At 34.2% G+C, this 20,536-nt stretch overlaps 1 protein-coding gene across 4 annotated transcripts in view; it reads left to right on the forward strand.

Moving 5' to 3' along the window:
• Nucleotides 1-20,536, forward strand: part of MNAT1 (MNAT1 component of CDK activating kinase) — a 211,384-nt gene that overhangs the window by 100,870 nt on the left and 89,978 nt on the right. Inside the window, exon 8 of one of the 4 annotated variants that reach the window (XM_055538257.1) lies at nucleotides 9,271-9,329. The exons of the other annotated variants lie outside the window; for them this stretch is intronic. Within the exon in view, the coding sequence (XP_055394232.1) occupies nucleotides 9,271-9,314 (44 nt within the window). The 3' untranslated portion in view covers nucleotides 9,315-9,329. Of the gene's footprint in view, nucleotides 1-9,270; nucleotides 9,330-20,536 lie in introns of those variants that run through there. 4 annotated transcript variants of the gene reach the window in all.

Genomic DNA, 20,536 nt, shown 5'->3' on the forward strand with positions numbered 1-20,536 from the left:
GTTTTGTAAATGTTTGCTTGTATCATTTTTTTTTTTTTTTTTAGAGTCCATGTATGAATGACATCACATGATATTTGTCTTTCTCTGTCTGGCTTACTTTGGCTTCTAAGGTGGCTTAGTGGTAAAGAATCTACCTGTCAGTGCAGGAGATGTGGGTTCAATCCCTGAGTTGGGAAGATCCCCTGAAGTAGGAAGTGGCAACCCACTCCCAGTATTCCATGGGAGGCTATATACTCTGTCCATGGGAGAATCCTAGTGGCTATAGTCCATAGGGTCACAAAGAGTCTAACGCAACTGAATGACAGAGAGAGCATGCACGCACACATGCTGCAAATGGCATTATTTCCCTCATTTGTATGGTTAATATTCCATTGTGTAAATATATCACATCTTCTTTATCCATTCCTCTGTTGATGGGCATTAAGGTTGCTTCCATAACGTAGCTATTGTAAATAGTGCCACAGTGAACACGGGGTGCAGGTGTCTCTTCAAATTATAGTATTTTCTGGATATATACCCAGAAATGGCATTGCTGGATCTTCTGGTAGTTCTAGTTTTAGTTTTTTAAGGAACTTTCATATTATTCTCCACAATGGTTGTACCAATTTGTTATTGTTGTTTCAGTCACTAAGTCGTGTTTGACTCTATGACCCCACGGATTGCAGCACGCCAGGTTCAGCTTGCTCAATTAATGTCCATTGAGTCGGTGATGCTACCTAACCATCTCAACTTCTGCCGCCCCCTTCTCCTTTTGCCTTCAATCTTTCCCAGCATCAGTGCTTCGCATTAGGTGGCCAAAGTATTGGAGTTTCAGCTTCAGCATCAGTCCTTCCAATGAATATTCAGGGTTGATTTTTTCTAGGATTGACTGGTTTCACCTCCTTGCAGTCCAAGGGACTCTCAAGAATGTTCTCCAGGACCACAATTTAAAAGCATTAATTCTTCAGTGTTCGGCCTTCTTACAGTCCAGCTCTCACATCTGTACATGACTACTGGAAAAACCATAGCTTTGACCAGTTCACTTTTCAACCAATACTGTGGCAGGGTTACCTTTTCTCCACACCCTCTCCAGTATTTATTATTCTTAGACTTTTTGATGATGGCCATTCTGGCCATTCATGTGCCTCTTGGCCATCTGTATGTTTTCTTTGGAGAAATGTCTACTTAGATCTTATGCCTATTTTTTGATTGGGTTGTTTTATTGATATTGAGCTGCATGGGCCGTTTGTTTATTTTGGAGATTTAATTCCTTGTTTGGTCACTTCATTAGCGAATACTATCTCCCATTCTATGGATTGTCTTTTCATTTTGTTTATGGTTTCATTTGCTGTGCAAAGGACTTCCTTTGTGGCTTATCTGGTAAAGAATCCACCTGCAATGTGGGAGACCTGAGTTCGATCCCTGGGTTGGGAAGATCTCCTGGAGAAGGGAAAGGCTACCCACTCTAGTATTCTGGCCTAGAGAATTCTGGCCCAGAGAATTCCATGGACTGTATAGCTCATGGGGTTGCAAAAAGTCGGACACAACTGAGCGACTTTCACTTGCTGTGCAAAAGTTTTAAATTTAGTTAGGTCCCATTTGTTGATTTTTGTTTTTATTTTCGTTACTCTAGGAGGTAGGTGCTGCGATTTATGTCAAAGAGTGTTCTATGTTCTCCTCTAAGTTTTATAGTATCTGGTCTTATATTTAGATCTTTAATCCATTTTGAGTTTGTTTTTGTGTGTGGTGTTAGGGAATGGTCTACATTCTTTTACTTGTAGTTGTTCAATTTTCTCAGCACCACTTACTGAAGAGACTGTTTTCTCCGTTGTATATTCTTGCTTCTTTTGTTGTAGATTAATTGACCATAGGTTGTGTGGGTTTATATCTGGGCTTTCCATCTTTTCTGCTGATGGTGTAAACACATGTTTTAAAGTCTTAGTTCAGAATATGAGTGAAATTTTTTGTTTATAGTATATGTAGTTAAATTTTAGAAGAAAATACCGATCATTTTTTTCTGTGGCAGCTGCATAGCTTTATACTCACACCAGTAGTGTGAGAGTTTTGATTACTCCACTTTTTGTCATTACTTAATGCTGTCAACATTTTGAATTTTAGCTCTTTTGGTGGGTGTTTAATGATATTTCATTGTGATCTTAATCTTAATTTGTATTTCCTTGAGAATTAAAATGTTGCATACACGTCTTTTGTCAGATAATCTGTTTTACAAATAATGTCTCCCAGTCTGTAGCTTACTTTTTCATTTTCTTTAAAAAAAAGTTTTTTATTTTGGGCCATGTGTTTTGTGGGATCTTAGTTCCTTGACCAGGAATTGAACCTGGGCCATTGGCAAGGCCCAACCATTGGCGAGGCCCAAATTCTCTGGACTGTCAGAGAATTCTCTACACTTTCAATTTCTTAATGGTATGTTTTGATGATCCAATGTTTTGATTTTGATTAAGGCTCATGTATTTGATTACAGCTTTTTTTCTTTTAAGGTTATTCCCATTCTATTTTCTGTAAGTATAGAAGTGAAGTCAAGTTGCTCAGTCATGGTGACTCTTTTTGACCCCACGGACTGTAGCCTACCAGGCTCCTTGGTCCATGGGATTTTCCAGGCAAGAGTATTGGAGTGGGTTGCCCTTAATCCCAGGGACGGTGGGGCCTGGTGGGCTGCAGTCTATGGAGTTGCACAGAGTCGGACACGGCTGAAGCGACTTAGCAGCAGCAGCAGCAGCAGCAGCCCTTTGCTTCTCCAGGGGATCTTCCCGACTCAGGGATTGAAGCCAGGTCTCTGGCATTGTAGGCAGATGCTTTACCGTCTGAGCTACCAGGAAAGTTGTAATCAACCTTTAAATTTCCTAAAGTCAAAAAATATTCTTGTATTTGTAAGCTTTATGGTTTTTTATTTTATAGGTAGATTCTTGATCCATCTTGGATTAATTTTTATGTATGATATAAAGTACATATGGGGTCCAGTTTTTGCATATGACCATCCAGTTTTTCCAGTACTATTTGTTGAAAATACTTTCTTTTCTCTACTGGGTTGCTTGTGTACATTTGGTGCCTTTATTTAAACTTACTTGATTGTATGTTACTTCTGTTCTCTCTGTTCAGTTCCAGTAACTCAGTAACAAATCAAAGTCTTGATTTGTTATTCAGTCGCTCAGTTGTGTCCGACTTTTTGCACCCCTGTGGACTGAAGCATGCCAGGTTTCCCTGTCCTTCACCATCTCTCAGAACTTGCTTAAACTCATGTCCATTGAGTCAGTGATGCCATCCAACCATTTTGTCCTCTGTCATCCCCCTCTTCTCCTGCCTTCAGTCTTTCCCAGCAACAGGGTCTTTTCCAGTGAGTTGACTCTTCGCATCAGGCAGTCAAAGTATTGGAACTTCAGTGTCAGTCCTTCCAATGAATATTCCAATGACTATTCAGTCCTTCTGATGACTTTCCATTAGAATTGACTGGTTTGGTCTCCTTGCAGTCCAGGGGACTCTGAAGAGTCTTCTCCAATACCACAGTTCAAAAACACCAATTCTTTGGTGCTCAGCCTTCTTTATGGTCCAGCTCTCATGTGTGTATATGATTACTGGAAAACCCATAGCTTTGACTAGATGGACCTTTGTGGGCAAAGTAATGTCTCTGTTTTCTAATACACTGTCTAGTTGGTCATAGCTTTTCTTCCAAGGAGCAAGTGTCTTTTAATTTCATGGCTGTAGTCATTGTCTGCAGTGAGTTTAGAGCCCAAGAAAATAAAGTCTGTCACTGTTTTCATTGTTTCTCCATCTGTTTGCCATGAAGTGATGATATCAGATGTCATGATCTTCTTTTTTTGAATGTTGAATTTTAAGCCAGCTCTTTCACTCTCCTCTTTCACTTTCATCAAGAGGCTCTTTGGTTCCTTTTCTCTTTCTGTCATGACGGTGGTGTCATCTGCATATCTGAGGTTATTGATATTTGCCCCAGTAATCTTGATTCCAGCTTGAGCTTCATCCAGCCCAGCATTTTGCATGATGTACTCTGCATAGAAGTTAAATAAGCAGGGTGACAATATACAGCCTTGTACTCCTTTTCCAATTTGGAACCAGTCCATTGTTTCATGTCCAGTTCTAGCTGTTGGTTCTTGACCTGCATACAGATTTCGCAGAAGGCAGGTAAGATGGTCTCGTATTCCCATCTCTTGAAGAATTTTCCACAGCTTGTTGTGGTCCACACAGTCAAAGGCTTTGGCATAGTCAATAAAGCAGAAGTAGATGTTTTTCTGGAACTCTCTTGCTTTTTCTGTAATCCAACAGATGTTGACAATTTGATCTCTGGTTCCTCTGCCTTTTCTAAAACCAGCTTGAACATCTGGAAGTTCACGGTTCATGTTGAACCCTGGCTTGGAGAATTTTGATCATTACTTTCTAGCTTGTGAGATGAGTGCATTTATGGTAGTTTGAGCATTCTTTGGCATTGCCTTTCTTTGGGATTGGGATATAAACTGACCTTTTCCAGTCCTGTGGCCACTGCTGAGTTTTCCAAATTTGCTGGCTTATTGAATGGAACACTTTCACAGCATCATCTTTTAGGATTTGAAATAGCTCACCTGGAATTCCACCACCTCCACTAGCTTTGTTCATAGTGATGCTTCCTAACGCCCACTCGACTTCACATTCCAGGATGTCTGGCTCTAGGTGAGTGATCACACCTTTGTGGTTATCTGGGTGATGAATATCTTTTTTGTATAGTTCTTCTGTGTATTCTTGCCACCTCTTCTTAATATCTTCTGCTACTGTTAGGTCCATACCGTTTCTGTCCTTCATTGTGCCCATCTTTTCATGAAATGTTCCCTTGGTATCTCTAATTTTCTTGAAGAGATCTCTAGTATTTCCCATTGTATTGTTTTCCTCTATTTCTTTGAATTGAAATAAATTTATTCCAATTTACTCACAAATAAATAAATTTATTTGATAAATAGGTAATTTTATAAATAAATAGATTTATTTCTTTGCATCGATATAAATTTATTTGATAATTATTTTATAAATAAATAAACTGATAAATAAGATAAATTTATTTCTTTTCATTGAAATAAATTATCCTCTATTTCTTTGGCTTGAAATATTTCAAGGAAATAGTTACTTGAAATTTCATTTTTCTTGTACTTACTCCAAGTGTGAACTTTTTATGTCTTGTGCTCTGGCTCATTGTACTTATTATTTTTAGTAGTTGCTTTTAGTGTTTTTTGGGGGAATATTCATGCCATGTACATGTGGAGACAGTTTTACTTCTTCCTTTCTGCCTTTTTTTTCTTTGACTTGCCATGTTGCAATGTCTTATTCTCTACTGAAAGGGAAAATCATTTAGTCTTTGAACATTATATATCATATCCGTTGTAGAATTTTCATGGATGCCTTCAATAAGAGTGAGGAAAGTTCATCTTATTTTTTGTGTACAGTAATTTTAGAAAATTAATGAAGGGATATTGAAGTTTTTCAGGTGCTTTTCACTATGTTGAATATGATTTTTCTTCATTGTAGTACATTATATTGTTAATGTTGTTAAATTTTCAAATGTTAAATTAGCTTTATGTTACTGTGATATATTCTACATCATTCTCCATAGTTGTGATACATGTATATTTAATTTGCTAATACTTTTATTAAGAATTTTTTATGTCTGCATTTATGGGGAGTATTGGTCCACAGTTTTCTTTGCTGTTAGATGTCTTTTTCTGTGGTATCAGGGTAATACTGGTAACAGTTTTACCAGTAATGCTTGGATCAGTTTTGTCAGCTCAGTTGGTCTTATTTGAAAGTGGGGTCTCCTCCCCCATATTTGAAAGAGTTTTTAAGAAGGTGGTGTTTCTTCCAAAAATGTTTATAGAGTTCACTATCAAAATCAATCTGGTGCTCTAATTTTGTTTGCATGTAGGTTTTTGGTCAACTAAATTTATATAAATAGATGTATGCTATTAGATGTTCTTTTTTTAAAGTTGTCATTTTCAAGAAATTTGAGCATTTCATCCAAGTTATCATATTTGTTGGCATAAAGATGTTTGTAATATTCCCTCAAAATTCTTTCAGTGCATGTAAGTGTTAGAGTAATATTTCTTTAAAATTTCCAGTATTCTGTATTTTATTAGATCTAGCAAGAAATTGTTGATTTATTCAATGAATCAGTTTTTTCTGGAACAGGATTATTGAAGTATAATTTCATACAATAAAATCCACCTGTATTAAGTTTATAATTTAATGATTTTTAGTGATATTAAATGGAGAAGGCAGTGGCAACCCACTCCTATACTCTTGTCTGGAAAATCCCATGGACGGAGGAGCCTGGTAGGCTGCAGTCCATGGGGTTGTGAAGAGTCGGACATGACTGAGCGACTTCACTTTCACTTTTCACTTTCATGCATTGGAGAAGGAAATGGCAACCCACTGCAGTGTTCTTGCCTGGAGAATCCCAGGGACGGCGGAGCCTGGTGGGCTGCCGTCTCTGGTGTCGCACAGAGTCGGACACGACTGAAGTGACTTAGCAGCAGCAGCAGCAGCAGTGATATTAGAGATACACAACCGTAATACAGTTTTAGAATACAGTTAATTCCCTACATAGGAACCTTCAAGTTGAGAACTTTCAACTGTGAACATGCATTCCATTAGAGTCAGGTGAGAGTGAGATTGCAGCTTGGCCTGTGTCTCCTGTTGCTAATGATCCTACAGCTCTCACATCTTCAACCCCCATCTCTCTAATCAGTGACTCTGCTTGCCTGTTCACTCGATGCTAGCCCTTGTATGCCAGCTGTTGTACTGTACTAGTGTACTTTTTGAAGTAGTGTGTTATCAGATTAAAAATGTTTTATTGTTTTTGTTTTTTATGTATTATGTGTGTGAACATTATGATAAACCCATTACAGGTTTATCAATGGCTGATTGTGTAACTTGGGTACCTAGGCTGACTTTGTTCTCCAAATAGAACTCATTCACATATAGGGGACTTTACTGTATTTCATCACCCCAGAAATATTCCTGTGACAGTTTGCAGTTAGTTCTTCTTCCCACTCTAAGACCATTTCTCTTCTTTCTGTCTCTATAGAGTTGCCTTTGATTTTTTGGCACATTTTTCTGTACATGGAATTGTACAATATGTAGTCTTTTAATCTAGCATCCTTAACAATACTTTTAATGCTGCATTCATGTTACAGCATGACTGTCTGGTTTTGGTGTCAGGGAATATTGACTTCATAGAACGAGTTGGAAAATATTTCCTACTTTTTTGTTTTCTTGAAGAATTTGTAATGAATTGGTAGTATTCCTTCTTTAAAATTTGATAGATTTCACCAGTGAGACTATCTGGCTTTGGCTTTTCTTAAATGGGAAGGTTTCCAAGTACTTTTAAATTTCCTTACTTTGTATGGTCTGTTTAGACCTTTTCATTTTCTTTTGTTTTTCCTTCCCCTCTCTCTCCTCTTTCTCTCTCATTTCTTCTGTCACTCTCTCCCTGTTAGTAATTTGAGTCTTCCTTGGAATTGATTGACTTCATCTAAGTTGAAATTCTGTAGGGTCAGGTGGGATGTCACTTATTTCATTTCCTACTTGAATAGTTTGTGTCTTCTCTTTTTTACTCTTGGTCAGTCAAGCTATCACTGTGGCAGTTTTGTTGATCTTTTCTAAGAATCATCCTTGGCTTTATTGATTTTTTTCCCTGTTGTTTCTGATTTCTGTTTTATTGATTTTTAGTCTATTTATTATATCCTTTTTCCTTACTTTGCTGTTCTTTTCCCCATTTCTTAAGAGAGAAACTTAAGTTATTGCTTTGAGATCTTTCTTCTTTCATAGAATGGAATTTAAGGCTATAAATCCCTGTCTGCACTGCTTTAGCTGCCCTAATAATTTGTGTTTTAATTTTTATGTAGTTGAAAATATTTTCTTATTTTTCTTGTTATTTCCTCTTTGACCATCAGTTATTTAACAGTGTGTTCTTTAATTTCCAAATATTTGTAAATTTCCTAAGTTCTTTTTACTTGTTGATTTCTAGTTTAAGTCTTTTGTGGTCAGAGAACTATGTTGTATGAGTCTAATCCTGTTAAACTTATTGATACTTATTTTATGGCCCAATATATTTTCTATTGTGAAAAATTTTTTATGTGCACTTCAAACTAATATGTATTTTACTGTTGTTTGGGTGGAGTGCTGGATGTTGCATCATGTTGATTGATTAATGGTATTGTTTAAATACTCTGTATCCTCACTGGTTTTCTGTCAAGATTGTCAGTTATTGAGATCGGAATAGTGCAATTTTTATTGTTGAATTGTCTAGTTTTGTCTTCAGTTATGTAACAGTTTTTTTCTTTAAGACTATTTTGTGGCTCTCTGATGGTTTTTATTTATACAGTTTATCTTGTTCCACATTTTTGTTTTCAGTCTGTTCTGTTTATTTGATCCTGATGTGTCTTTTATAGACATTGTATAGTTGGATTTTGTTTTTCCAATCTGACAGTCTTTGGTCTTTGATTGGTATATTTACCCACTTAGAGTTAATGTAATTATAGATATGATTTAGTTTACATTAGCCATTTTGATATTTGTTTTCTATATGTCACATGTCCATTTTGTTCCTTTATTTATTACTTTATTTTGTGTTTCAACATTAAAATTTTTTTTGCTGTATTTTGTTGAGTTACTTTTTAAGGTTACAGTATGCATCTTAACTTATTGCATACTACTTCCTGTTAATGCTAATTCAATACCAGTAATATAGAATCTTTGATCCAGATTAACTCCATTTATTTTTACTCTTGTGTGCTATTATTGTCATATATCTTTTATATGTGAAAAGCCAAATTACACAGTTTTACCATTTTTTCAGTTATTTTAAAAACAAGAGAAGAAAAAGGGGAGAAAGCTTTTTTTTTTCATGTCTTTTATGCTTACCCATATAATTACCCCTTTAATGTTCTGTATTTCTTTGTGACAGTTTAGTTACTACCTGCTTTTATTTCATTTTAGCCTGAAAGACTTTGGTACTGTTATTTTTTGTGTGTGGTGCATGTGTGCTCACAACAAATTACTCAGTCTTTGTTTATCTTGAAATGTCTTTATTTTGCCTCTGTTTTGTTGGACAAAGAATTCTTGGTTGATAGTATTTTTCTTTCAGGATTTTTAATAATATCATCCTACCACATTCAGACTTCTGTGGTTTCTTTTTAGAAGTCAGTTGTTGATCTTATTGAGGTCCCCTTATATGTCAATAGTCATTTTTTCATTTACTGCTTTCAAGATGTTCTCTTTGTCTTTCTGCACTTTTAGAGCCTAATAGGGCTTCAATTTCCCGGATTTTGTCAGCTCTTTAGGACTTTAGTATAAAGAGGTAAGTTTTAAAGGGAGATTATATATGTTTTTACTGTTTTAAAAATATTTATAATCATAGCTTATTTCTTTATATATTTGCCTTTTTCCTCACATTTTCATAGCCATAGAATTCAACAATACCTGTGTGAAGAGGGGCTACTTAAGCATCTTTGCTAGTGAGAAATGGTAATATGGTGTTTCAGTTTTTTGTTTTAGTTCATGTTGTGCTTTTAAATTTTTCTGCTGCCTCATCAGATTTTATGTACATATACCCATATATATCTGTTTTCTACATATTTGTTAGATAAAAACACATGTAAAATTAAAGCTTATAGTAATAAAAGGTATTAATTTTTTTTAAGAAACACATGATCTTAATATATTTTCCCTTTGGTGAATATCGAATGATAATCTTGAAGACTAGGTGAAAGATACCATAGTATATTTAGTATTTTCATTGAGGTGTATATTAACTTATTTAGGAGTTTATGTCCATAGATATTTAACTCTAGACTATGTCATTGTCAAGTAATATCTGGGACTAAATCCGCAGCATGCTATCTAATTTTGCTGCCTTATTCTTTAGAAGTGCTACTATGAGCAATAGGCAGGCAACAGAAAGAAAGAAGGTGAGTGAGACCAAAGGGGAAAAAAGGACTAAAACAGATGGTAGGGTAATAAAATATTTCTTAGGCATTGTTTGCTTTGGATAGTTTTTTTGTTAAGCACATGGAAATACTTTGCAAGTTTGAGAATTACTGAGTTTCCACATGCTGTTTTTGAGAAACAGCAAATCATTCATATAATATAAACACAATTATAGATAATTTTGCTGGAATTTTATTTAGGGCTTACTTTTTCATAAGATAAATAACAGTGCCTTCCTTCTTTCAGATCATATTTTGACATTACATTTGAGGGATCATACGTTTAAATTGAACAGTGCTAATTCAAATAAGTGACAAACATTTATTCAAAACTTCCTGAGTAGTAATAGTTTTATTGATTATATTCTGCTGTAAAAATGAATGTTATTTAATGTATATGAATTTTTTAGAATACATCTAAAATTAGTATATTGAGTTGTTTGAAATGCCTGTGGTACTAAATTTCTATGTCTGTAGTCATCTTAATGAGATCTTTTAATTGGAGAGTATTTTATGCCATTGAATGTACTTACATATAAATAAGCAGCGTCAGTATTATTGATCCTACCTCTTTGTCCTTTTTTAGTAATATGTCTTCTATGCCTAGGAGGACAATGGAAGTCAGAATCAGAATATAAGCCTTCAGATTCTTAACATTATACCAGAGTGTTTCTTGAGTTAAACATGTGAAGTAGGAGAGAGACAGGTAAAGATGGAAATGAAAGAAGGAAAAAGTATTTGATACAGGAAATATCGTTAGACCTTGAACCAACCCATAGGATCATGAGTAGGAACTCTTACATTGCCTTTGTGTATACTAAGAGGATTATGTATCATGACATGGCTCTGTAAAATAGTCTTTTTATTTCTATAGTGATGATTTAGTTTCAGAAATTAGATCCATAAATATAATTACCTATTTCTGGTGCAAGACCTCTTATCCTTGAAATGGTAAATAATTTTGCATAGTTTTTTATAGCTGTCACTAGTTCTAGTAAAGTCCCACTGTGTTTTATCAAAGATTATCAAGTTATTTTCCTTGTGTTCTATATAGTAGCAACTTGTACTTCTCCAATAGAGGCATTTGGGTTGAGAATGAGAGGTAATGGAAGGTAATTGTATCCTCCTGATATTCTATTTAATGGCACAACCAAGAGACTTTTATTTGCCTTTTTACAGAAGATGGGCAGGATAGCAGTGTCATTAGGGATAGATAAAGGCTTTAGTATGAGACTGAGGAGGTTCAAATTCTGGCTCTATGAGTTAATGCTTGTGGGACATGGATAAATAACCTTCATTTGGAATAATTTACACCTTATTGACTGGACTATATTTTGTAATATGGTATTTGTGAGAATAAAATGAAATTAAGTGAAAGTAAGCTCAGAACAGATTCTTCAAATGATTTTCTTAGATACTGTAGATTACAGACTATTTTCCAGATTTAACTTATTAGTTCCTTCCTAGGTAAGATAGTAGATAATGTTTTTAAAAACTAAAGAAGCTGAAAATGAGTAAAAGAAAGAGAGTTAAGTGACTAACTCTAAACGTAAGTCTTAGAACTGGATGTAGACTTTCCAAAAATTTTAAGCAGTCTAAACACAAAGGAAGAAGAATTTGTTCTAAGTTATAAATAGGTTAATAGGAAATAATGATACAGTCCATTAAAAAGTATTAAAGAGTTTTTAAGTCATTAAAGAATGATTTAAAGCATAACTTAATTTTGAAGATAGTAAAAGTTCTAAAAGTAACTCCATTCTTTATTGGGTTCACATTTTATGGGAATTTCTATTGAGCAGATACTGTGTGGTAGATGAATAGAAAAACAAACATTAGTCTGGCCATCACCTGGGTTTATTGAAAACAGAAACCAAGAATGCAGACTAGGTTAAAGCCTTAGGTGAACTCATAGTTAAGAAATGATCTAGTGCTTTATTGACTAAAATACTTTAGTTAAAGATGCATCCTAGGTAATTATGAATTTGTATTTGTGTTACCATGGCAATTGATGTCAGTGCATTGTTCTTAGCAAGAGCATATCTCTCTTCAATAAGAGTCATGCTTCCAGGACTTCCCTGGCAGTCCAGTGCTTAAGACTCAGTGCTTCCACTGCGAGGGGCATGGGTTCCATCCCTGGTTGGGGAACTAAGATGCCACATGGTGTGGCCAAAAAAGAAAAAAAATCCTATTTCCTAGAAAGTCTTATGAGATAAAGAAAATGAAGACAAAAAAAGTTGTAGTTAAACTTTATAAGACAAATATTGTGATTTGTGCACATAGAGATACATTTTGTTGTGTCATATAGGTTTCATCTCTCTTCATTCAGTTAAGTGTATACTTTTATGCATTTATTTAGGTACTGAGGCATATCTCTATAAACTATTCTGGTACTTGGGTTGATAAGTTGTAGGGTGTTTAGTCATACATAGGGATATTGAAGAAGAGATTCAAAATCAAGTGGCCAGTAAGACTGGAGATGATGTTTAATATTTTGTATACTTATAGGATTCTATGAGTTTCATTATTTATGGACACTCAGATTTTAACCAGGGCTTCTGTACTCTTCTAAGTTTTCATTGTGGAATTCCTGATGTTACCATAGTTGATTCATTGTGAAAAATGTTAATGCATTTTGAGAATCTGATTTTTATATAGGAAAACATGAAGATGAAAAATTTGGCCCAGATAATTTGTGGACACTTGCTAAAAACACAGAAACATTATGGAAGGTATAAAATGATCAATGAATATTTCTTAGCCCATATATTTAAAAGGTAACTACTGCTTTGTATTTTGTTCCAGAAAAAATGTTTTACAAATGTTCTTTTTAAAAGCAATAATAATGTAATAAAAACCAGATGTCCACTATGTAAAATCATGCAATGCAATTTCTTTACTTCTAACACCTTAGTGATATCAGGAAGTTTTGTGGTGAGATGTAGGTTGGTGACTTAAGATCATGGAGCACATTGAGAATCAGTCGGTTTGAGTGGAATGTTTCTAATTAGGAACTAAGTATTATAGTGTTGTGGTGACATAAAACGCCTGAGAAAGATAGTAGATCTGGATAGGAATACAAAAGGCAAAATCAAGGAAGCTAAAATTTCAAAAATTTGAAGTTTTGCCTAAGGCCAGGGTTGCACCCAGGAAAGAGAAAGCAAACTTTTCTTTGTTTTCTCTCATGTATTGCTTCCAGGGCTCTACTAAATTTAAGATAATTAATGTTTTATATATTGTTAGCCTACTTTCAGGATTGTACCCTCATTCAAAACTTTTGTTTCTGTAGGTAAACGTCTTGAGCTCTTACAGACAGGCTTTTGAAAGGTTACATTCATGTTAATACTTGCCTGTGGTGATTTTATCTGCTGGTAGTTGACTAATAGATGGTCTATGGCAATGGTGCAAAATATTCCTCTTCTTTCTCTTCCTGATGAAGGTGATAATAGAGTAGCATTTTGTACATACTAGACTATGCTCTGTCCTTTACATATATTTTATTTGAGTCATGAAAATAATTTTACAGGTAAAAATGAGGTGTGTTTAAAGAACGATACTTATGGTAGAACTGGGATTTGATTTTTCGGACTCCAAAGCCTGTATTTTAAACATTGCATTATTCGATGAGGACACATAGTATGAGGAGTTTAAAAGAGTAAAGAGTTATAGGCAGATAGTATATTTGTTTGCATTCTTGCCTAAAAAGAAGAGAGAGAGATGAGAAAGCTGTTGTGGTGTGAAGAACCAAAATAAATGGAGGCTGGAATTGTTCTTACAGCTGCTTTAAGTTATTTGGAGGTTAACCTGGGTTAACCTGCTTAACATTACAACTATGGGTTCTTTGGATGTTATTTTTAATTATAGTTATGACTTCATCAAGAGTGGTTTTGGATATTTTAAAATCTTAAAGCACATGCATTTCAAAATGAATTAGAAGGCTTAGGTATTTAAAAAATACCACCAGTGTTGACATAGTGTTAGAACATTGTGTAAGATCAAGTCTTGAGACATTTTTTATGTATTTGTTTCATGTTTTATAGTTATTGTCGTCAATTTTTATGTTTCCTCAAGTAGTATAAACATTATGAATGAAACTGGTTAGTGATGTTCTAGCATACTAATTATATCTATTTAAAGATGTAATGCTAGCAAAAACAATTAAAATTTAATATAAGTTTTTTCTGAAAGACTACATATTTACATACAAATTTTTTTTCTGTTTTAGTGACGAAGTTTAAAAATATCCAAACTCATGAAAATCTACTTGTATTCTCTAGACAGAAGGAGACAGTGTCAGAGAGACAGATTGTTTAAAACATCTTTTCTTAGGTCTGGAGCAATATAAATATGTTGCTTAAAATGTTTAATTTTACTGAAAGAAATTTCTTATTTAACTCTTTACTTATTTTGTCTTTACAGAATATATTTGGTATCATCTGTGAATATGTCTGTTTTGCTCACTATGAACCCCTGATTCCTAAAAATATAACATTAGATTTTTTTCCCCATTAAAAATCAGTTCATTAATCAACCTGTAAAAAATTATAATTTTATCTTTTAAATTAAACTGAATTTATTCTGGTAAAATACATATAATTTACCATCGTCACCATTTTTAAGTATACAGTTGAGTAGTAGTAAATACATTCATCAGTTGTTGTGCAACCACCACTACTATTAGTCTCTGTAATTTTTTTCATCTTGTAAAACTGAAGTCCTGTGTCCATTAAACAATGCACCCTGCCCCCCTCCCATAAGTCTATAGACATTTCTCCGATTGTTTGTACACTTAATAGTAATGAAAAAGATCAGAAGGACTTAGAGCAAGGAAATATTCACCTGAATCAACATATTTTAGTTCCTTTTTGTTGAGCAGTTAGCTGATAAGCTAGTTTGAACCTGACTTTCAGGATAGAATACTTGAGGTTATAGTAGTTTCTTTGTTTTCCACAGGCAAGTCTTGATGATGAATCAATTAGCAAATCCTGAAGAATTAATGTAAATGGTGTGGTAATTTCTGTTATAGGAGATACTCTTAGAATTCATGAAATTTCTCTTCCCCCATAGTGTCAGATCTGCTGTTGAAGTGAGATCTGCCTGGTAGCAGTTATGTGTATCAGAGCTCAGTTCAACATTCTTTAGAAATGGTAACTGTTTTTAAAATGCTATGGGAAAGCTAATTAAAATTGAACTTTGAAATTAAAAAGAAAACACAGAACAGTATAAAAGTAAAGGTTAATGTTTTCTCTGAAATATTTTCAAAAGACCCATAGAAAGATTTCTTAAAAATCTATAGATTTTATTGAAAGATTTCTTAAACCTATTAAAGTTTAGCTCCTTGAAGACAGGTGTTCATTACCTGTGTTGAACTTGCTAAAAACAGCAAGGTTTGAGTATTCAAAGTATCCTTAGGTCTGAGTGTTCAGAGTATTATTATTTTTGAATAAATACTAAGAGACTAACAACTTTTTAGAATGTATGTTTTTTGTGCTAGCTTTTTCCTAATGTAAAATGAATCTCCATATGCCATATGATTGGTGACAAATAAGAAACTCTTTATGCAATTAAGAGAAGATCTGTTTATTTAAGAGCTCTCAAAGGTTGTAAAAGATTATACTTGGCTGTATGTGAAGGATAAATGTTGTGCAATAATGCCCCTTAGTTCCCCTTTTATAATAAATCTCAGCTGTGTGTTCAGCGAAAGGGCTCAGCGCCAAAAAGAACAGGTTCAACTTGTCTGTGAGGATTTGCACCACAGGAAAGTGCACAACTGCTTTTGTAGAGGTCATTGTGGAGGTCACAGGCATGTACAGTTGAATGAAAGCAACTTTAAAACATGTAAAACAGATAGTGTTACTTAAGATTCAAGGATCAATGTTAACTTGAAACATTGGAAGGATGGAAAATCATAAAAATAACCCCTACATATATTTTTCACTTTATATTTACGTGTTTTCAAATGGATGTAAAACAGTTTCTTTGGCATCTTATCCCAGCATATTTTAAAAGAACTTCAGAATCAGTTTTGTAAAAATTGCCCAGACTTGGAAGCATTAAGTATTGTTATCTTTGTTCACTTCTGAGCAGTGCTCTGAACAGAGTTCACATGATAAAGGTAGGTAGGATATGATGGTGGTAGGACAAAATATTTAGGGGTGTGTGTGCGTGTGTGCAGTGTATGGTGTGTGTGTGTGCGTGTGTGCAGTGTATGGTGTGTGCATGTGCGTGTGGTATATGGTATGTGGTGTGGGTGTGTGTTTTGAGAGCTGGGATAGGGGAGTGTGGGTAAGTTCTAATGAAAAGGCAGATTTGATCTAAAGAATGCCTTCATGAGTCATGTATCTCTTGATAGAAAGGTTCAAAATGAACAACAACAAAGAAGGACTCTCTCCAAGTATCTCACAAATACTTTCATATTCTTTGTGGTACTAGAAATAACTCAAAAATAACAGGTGGAAAGACTGTAAGACCCATGACTCCAACCTACTGAAGTTTTGGGTTTAGAATAAAGACCACCAGAAAATAATATAACTAAGTAAGTAGATATAGCGCTTACCTAGAATTATAGTTTACCTAGAGTCGTATTTGGCCATATAAGGACTGTATCTTTTTCCCTTTTTTAAAAAATGGTAATCAAAATGGCAGGCAGCCATTGGTTTCAGTATAGAGATTAATTAATGTCTTTATGCTTCAGCTTCAGCAAATGCAGTTGATTGGCAGTAGCACCTGTTTCAGCAACTGGTAGGCTTTTATCAAGCCTGTAATTTCCAGAAGGGCTTTAAAGCTGTGTTCATTAAACTCTCCCTACTAATTGCTTTCTTTGTCTTCTAGTGCACTGGTTTACTAAATGTACCTCTCATTTATTTCTGTGTGTATTTATGTATTTAGTTATAAAAGTTATAAAATAAAGTTAGTTTTTTTAATTTTTAAAAACAAAAACAAATTGTGTGGTAGTCTGTGTACTCCTGTATTGTAGAACCATTTTTATGCTCAGTGAACACATAATGTTCTCAGATGAAAAATTTATACCAAGATTGTGATTTTTTTTTCTGAATTGCTTATGTAGTTTATGTCATAAACATAAAACATATCTGTCGATTATGAAAAATGATCTGTTAAACTGTAGTAAAATGTGATTTAAGGATTTGGTTATTAAGTCAACTCTCTAGGAAAGTGGCTTACTTTTACAGTTTTAGGATTTCTTTCCAGTTGAAGTAGTCTTCCTGGTTCATATTTTAAAATCTGTTCAGTTTTCATGGGTTCATAGACAAGCCATAGTTTTTTTTTTTTTTTTTTTTTTAAGCAAGATACTGTTTTTTCCTTGTTAAAAAAGAAGACTGAACTTCTAAGAGAGATGCTAAGAAGGATGAAGCACATAGCTCAGTACAGGAGAAATTTGCATCAACCTAAATGTATTGTGGCAAAGTTGAATGTGAATGTTTTCTAAAAAGAAATTGAGTTGTATGTTTTAATGAATTAGGGTAACTTTCATTTAAAAAGCACTTATATACAAACATTTTAAAACAAATGAGCATTTCCTAATTTACATTTAATATAAATATAAGCATGTGTTGTTCAATGCTAGAAAGTAGAATCCATTCTAGTGGTGTATCCTTTCCCTCATCCCTTCACTAGTGCCTTGTGTGTTCTGTGCCTAGTCCCCCAGTCATGTCTGACTCTTTGCAACCCCATGGACGGCAGCCCGCCAGGCTCCTCTGTCTATTGGGATTCTTCAGGCAAGAATACTGGAGTGGGTTGCCATGCTCTCCTCCAGGAAATTTTTTCAACACAGGGACCAAACCCAGGTCTCCCACACTGCAGGAGGATTCTTTGCCGTCTGAGCCACCAGGGAAGCCCCCTAGGGCCTAATATCCTCTAAATGTTCTGATCAATCAATTTTTATACCATAGTCCTATAGGAAAGTGCTTGGTGAATGCTGGAAGTTTAGGGTGTAAAACTTGGGTAGGTTACTTGGTCTTAGAGAACATTAGTTAGTTTTCCTGTAAAATAAAGTAATACTTATCTCAGCTGTATGTATAAAGACTAGCATAGTACATGGCGTATAGTAGATGTTCACTGAATATCTGTGTTCTTTGTGTGGGTGTTATTTGTGATTATTGTGTGTTAAATAATCATATTCTCTATCTGCATGACTTTAGTAGAAGTCAGTTTATGTGAAATTGCAAGGGAATCAGAGAATTGTAAATATTCTATATTTAGAGTCTAGATCTAATTGCGTGGTGGTTTTGTGAGGGTGGTAGTGGTGATATGTGTTTGGGGAAGGCAGGTTGGGATGGTTAGGGCATTCATAGTACTTGTTTCCTTTTAGGACAAAAGAAGGATAAAGTCAGTATAGTTTGATTTAGCAGTTTATTTTCTACACTGGGGATAGGGCAATAACCACTTATTCTGTAGTTAAATATCCTCAAATAGAACCAGATTTGTTTTGTAGTTTTGGGGAGGGATGGCTTGGATTAGACGATTAGAGTGAATAGTATATGGTGGATCATTATAAAACATTTGTTCATTTATGAAACAAACATTCTTGGTATGTGCCAAGCACTGTACTAGGCACAGAGGGTTTAGATCTAAAGAAAGTATGATTTCTTGAACTATTTGATTTCTATTATGGTATAAAGAAGCTTTCTGCTCCCTTCCCACTGAAAAATATTTCTGCTTCAAAATTCTACTAATCTTATGTGATATTTTTTGTTTTGCTTGTATCATAAAAGTAATATTTGTAGAGAACTTTATATAAAGCAATTTTCATATTTTATCACATTCAAAATTTTAGACTTAAGTTGTTATTATTGATGGCTAATTAAAAGTCTACTTAAAGTGCCAAGATAAGAATTTTTTTCTTGAAAACTATGTTTGTAATTATTAAAAGTAAATGAGCCAAAATGCTGTATGCCTGAAAAGTTTGTAAAATTTCTGGTAAAAAAGGTTTTTCTTAAGATTCGTGGAGACTTTTTTAAGGAGGCAGATTTTTGTCTCACCAAATAGTCTGCTTGATGTTTTTTTCTGATCTTTTTATAGAAACAGATATGATTTGCTGGACACTCTGTCCTCTTGGCAACAAATGGTAGTTCAGTAGCAAGACAAGCATCAGAGAAAGAATGTAAAAATAATACTTTTCAACACTGCCTCATTTATTAGTGCTCAAGGGAAAATAAAACCTAAAACAACAAAACCAAAACAAACAAAAACTCTTCCTTGGACCCTACTTTTTCTTTAAGCTAATGCCATATCTCCTTGTTTTCATTTTATCTTAGAATTTGATGAAAGTAATCAGATTTATTCAGTGTTTCTACTTCACAACTTCTGTTCTTTTTTTTATCATTCATATTCTGGCTTCTATTTCTACTACAGTACTGATGCTTTTCTTGGTTTAAAATTTTTTTTTCATTAGAAGTGCTCTCTTTCCCTCCATATAAGTCACATTCAGCCTTTGTCATCTCAGATGCCATTTTTCCCCCATGAATTCAATTGAATGAACATTCAGAAACCTGTCATATTTAGAAGAGTCATATCATATGTACATTTAACTTATTTGAATTTAACTGAAGTTGAAACACCTAACTAGGGAGAAAAATAGCAAAGAACTCTTCTTTTCCCCCAGTAAAAAGTGTTTTTAAAACAACATAGTTGCCAAAAGCAAGCCAAGTACTTTATCTGATTTTCCACAGAACAAACCAATCTATTCTAATGCTGGAGGAAAAGCTAGCTGGGTTGGATTTATATATAAAGATTATAGTATGCACAGAACAATGTACTTTATAGGGTATTTAAAGGATTTTTGAAGGGGTTATTTTGACCAGTTTTTGCCTTACTCTGACTGTAGAACCTAACCGCCTGTACAGGGTGTGACTTCATTATTATAGCTGTGTTGAACTTAAATCAGTCTTGTTATTTGGGATCCTTCTAGATAACATTTGGATATGTCTTGGATGTGTTAGGACTCGTTGCCTTCACTGCCGGGGCCTGGGTTCAATCCCTGATTAGGGAACCAAGATCCACCGGCCACATGGAGTGGCCAAAAAAGTTAACTAATTTTTAAAAATGTGTAGGATTCAGTTTTTATATTTGAAATACTTTAATGATGTTAAAATCTTTTTCTAAAGATATTATTTCCTAACTTCTCCCCTGAATTTAAAATTTCTATAAATGTTGCATTTTGTCTTTGAAATTCTTTTTCAAGGAATAGTTTAGATTGATTTAACAATATGAGTTCTAAAAAGAGTTGATATATTATTAAAGAACATTTTTTTAATGCAGTAATTTGAACACTAAGTGGTGTGTTTGTGGGGAGGAGATTACAAGTGAATTTAGATAACAGGATTAAAGTAATTCCACTTTAGTGAACAGATTTTGATGATGTTTTCTGGGCCAATTTGATATAGAAACAGTTTTGGAGACTTGACTTGACCAAGTGAGGGTATAACATATTTAGGACTGTTTGATTTCTAATGATGAACAAGACGTTTAAGCCCAGCTGGGTAGTTAAATTCTCCTTTGATGTTTCAAAGCAAATCTTACATATTCAAATGAAACTGATTGTCACTAAAGAGTCAGAAAAA

This window comes from Bubalus kerabau, chromosome 10, assembly GCF_029407905.1.
Source record: "Bubalus kerabau isolate K-KA32 ecotype Philippines breed swamp buffalo chromosome 10, PCC_UOA_SB_1v2, whole genome shotgun sequence".
In the NCBI taxonomy this organism is placed as follows: domain Eukaryota; kingdom Metazoa; phylum Chordata; class Mammalia; order Artiodactyla; family Bovidae; genus Bubalus; species Bubalus kerabau.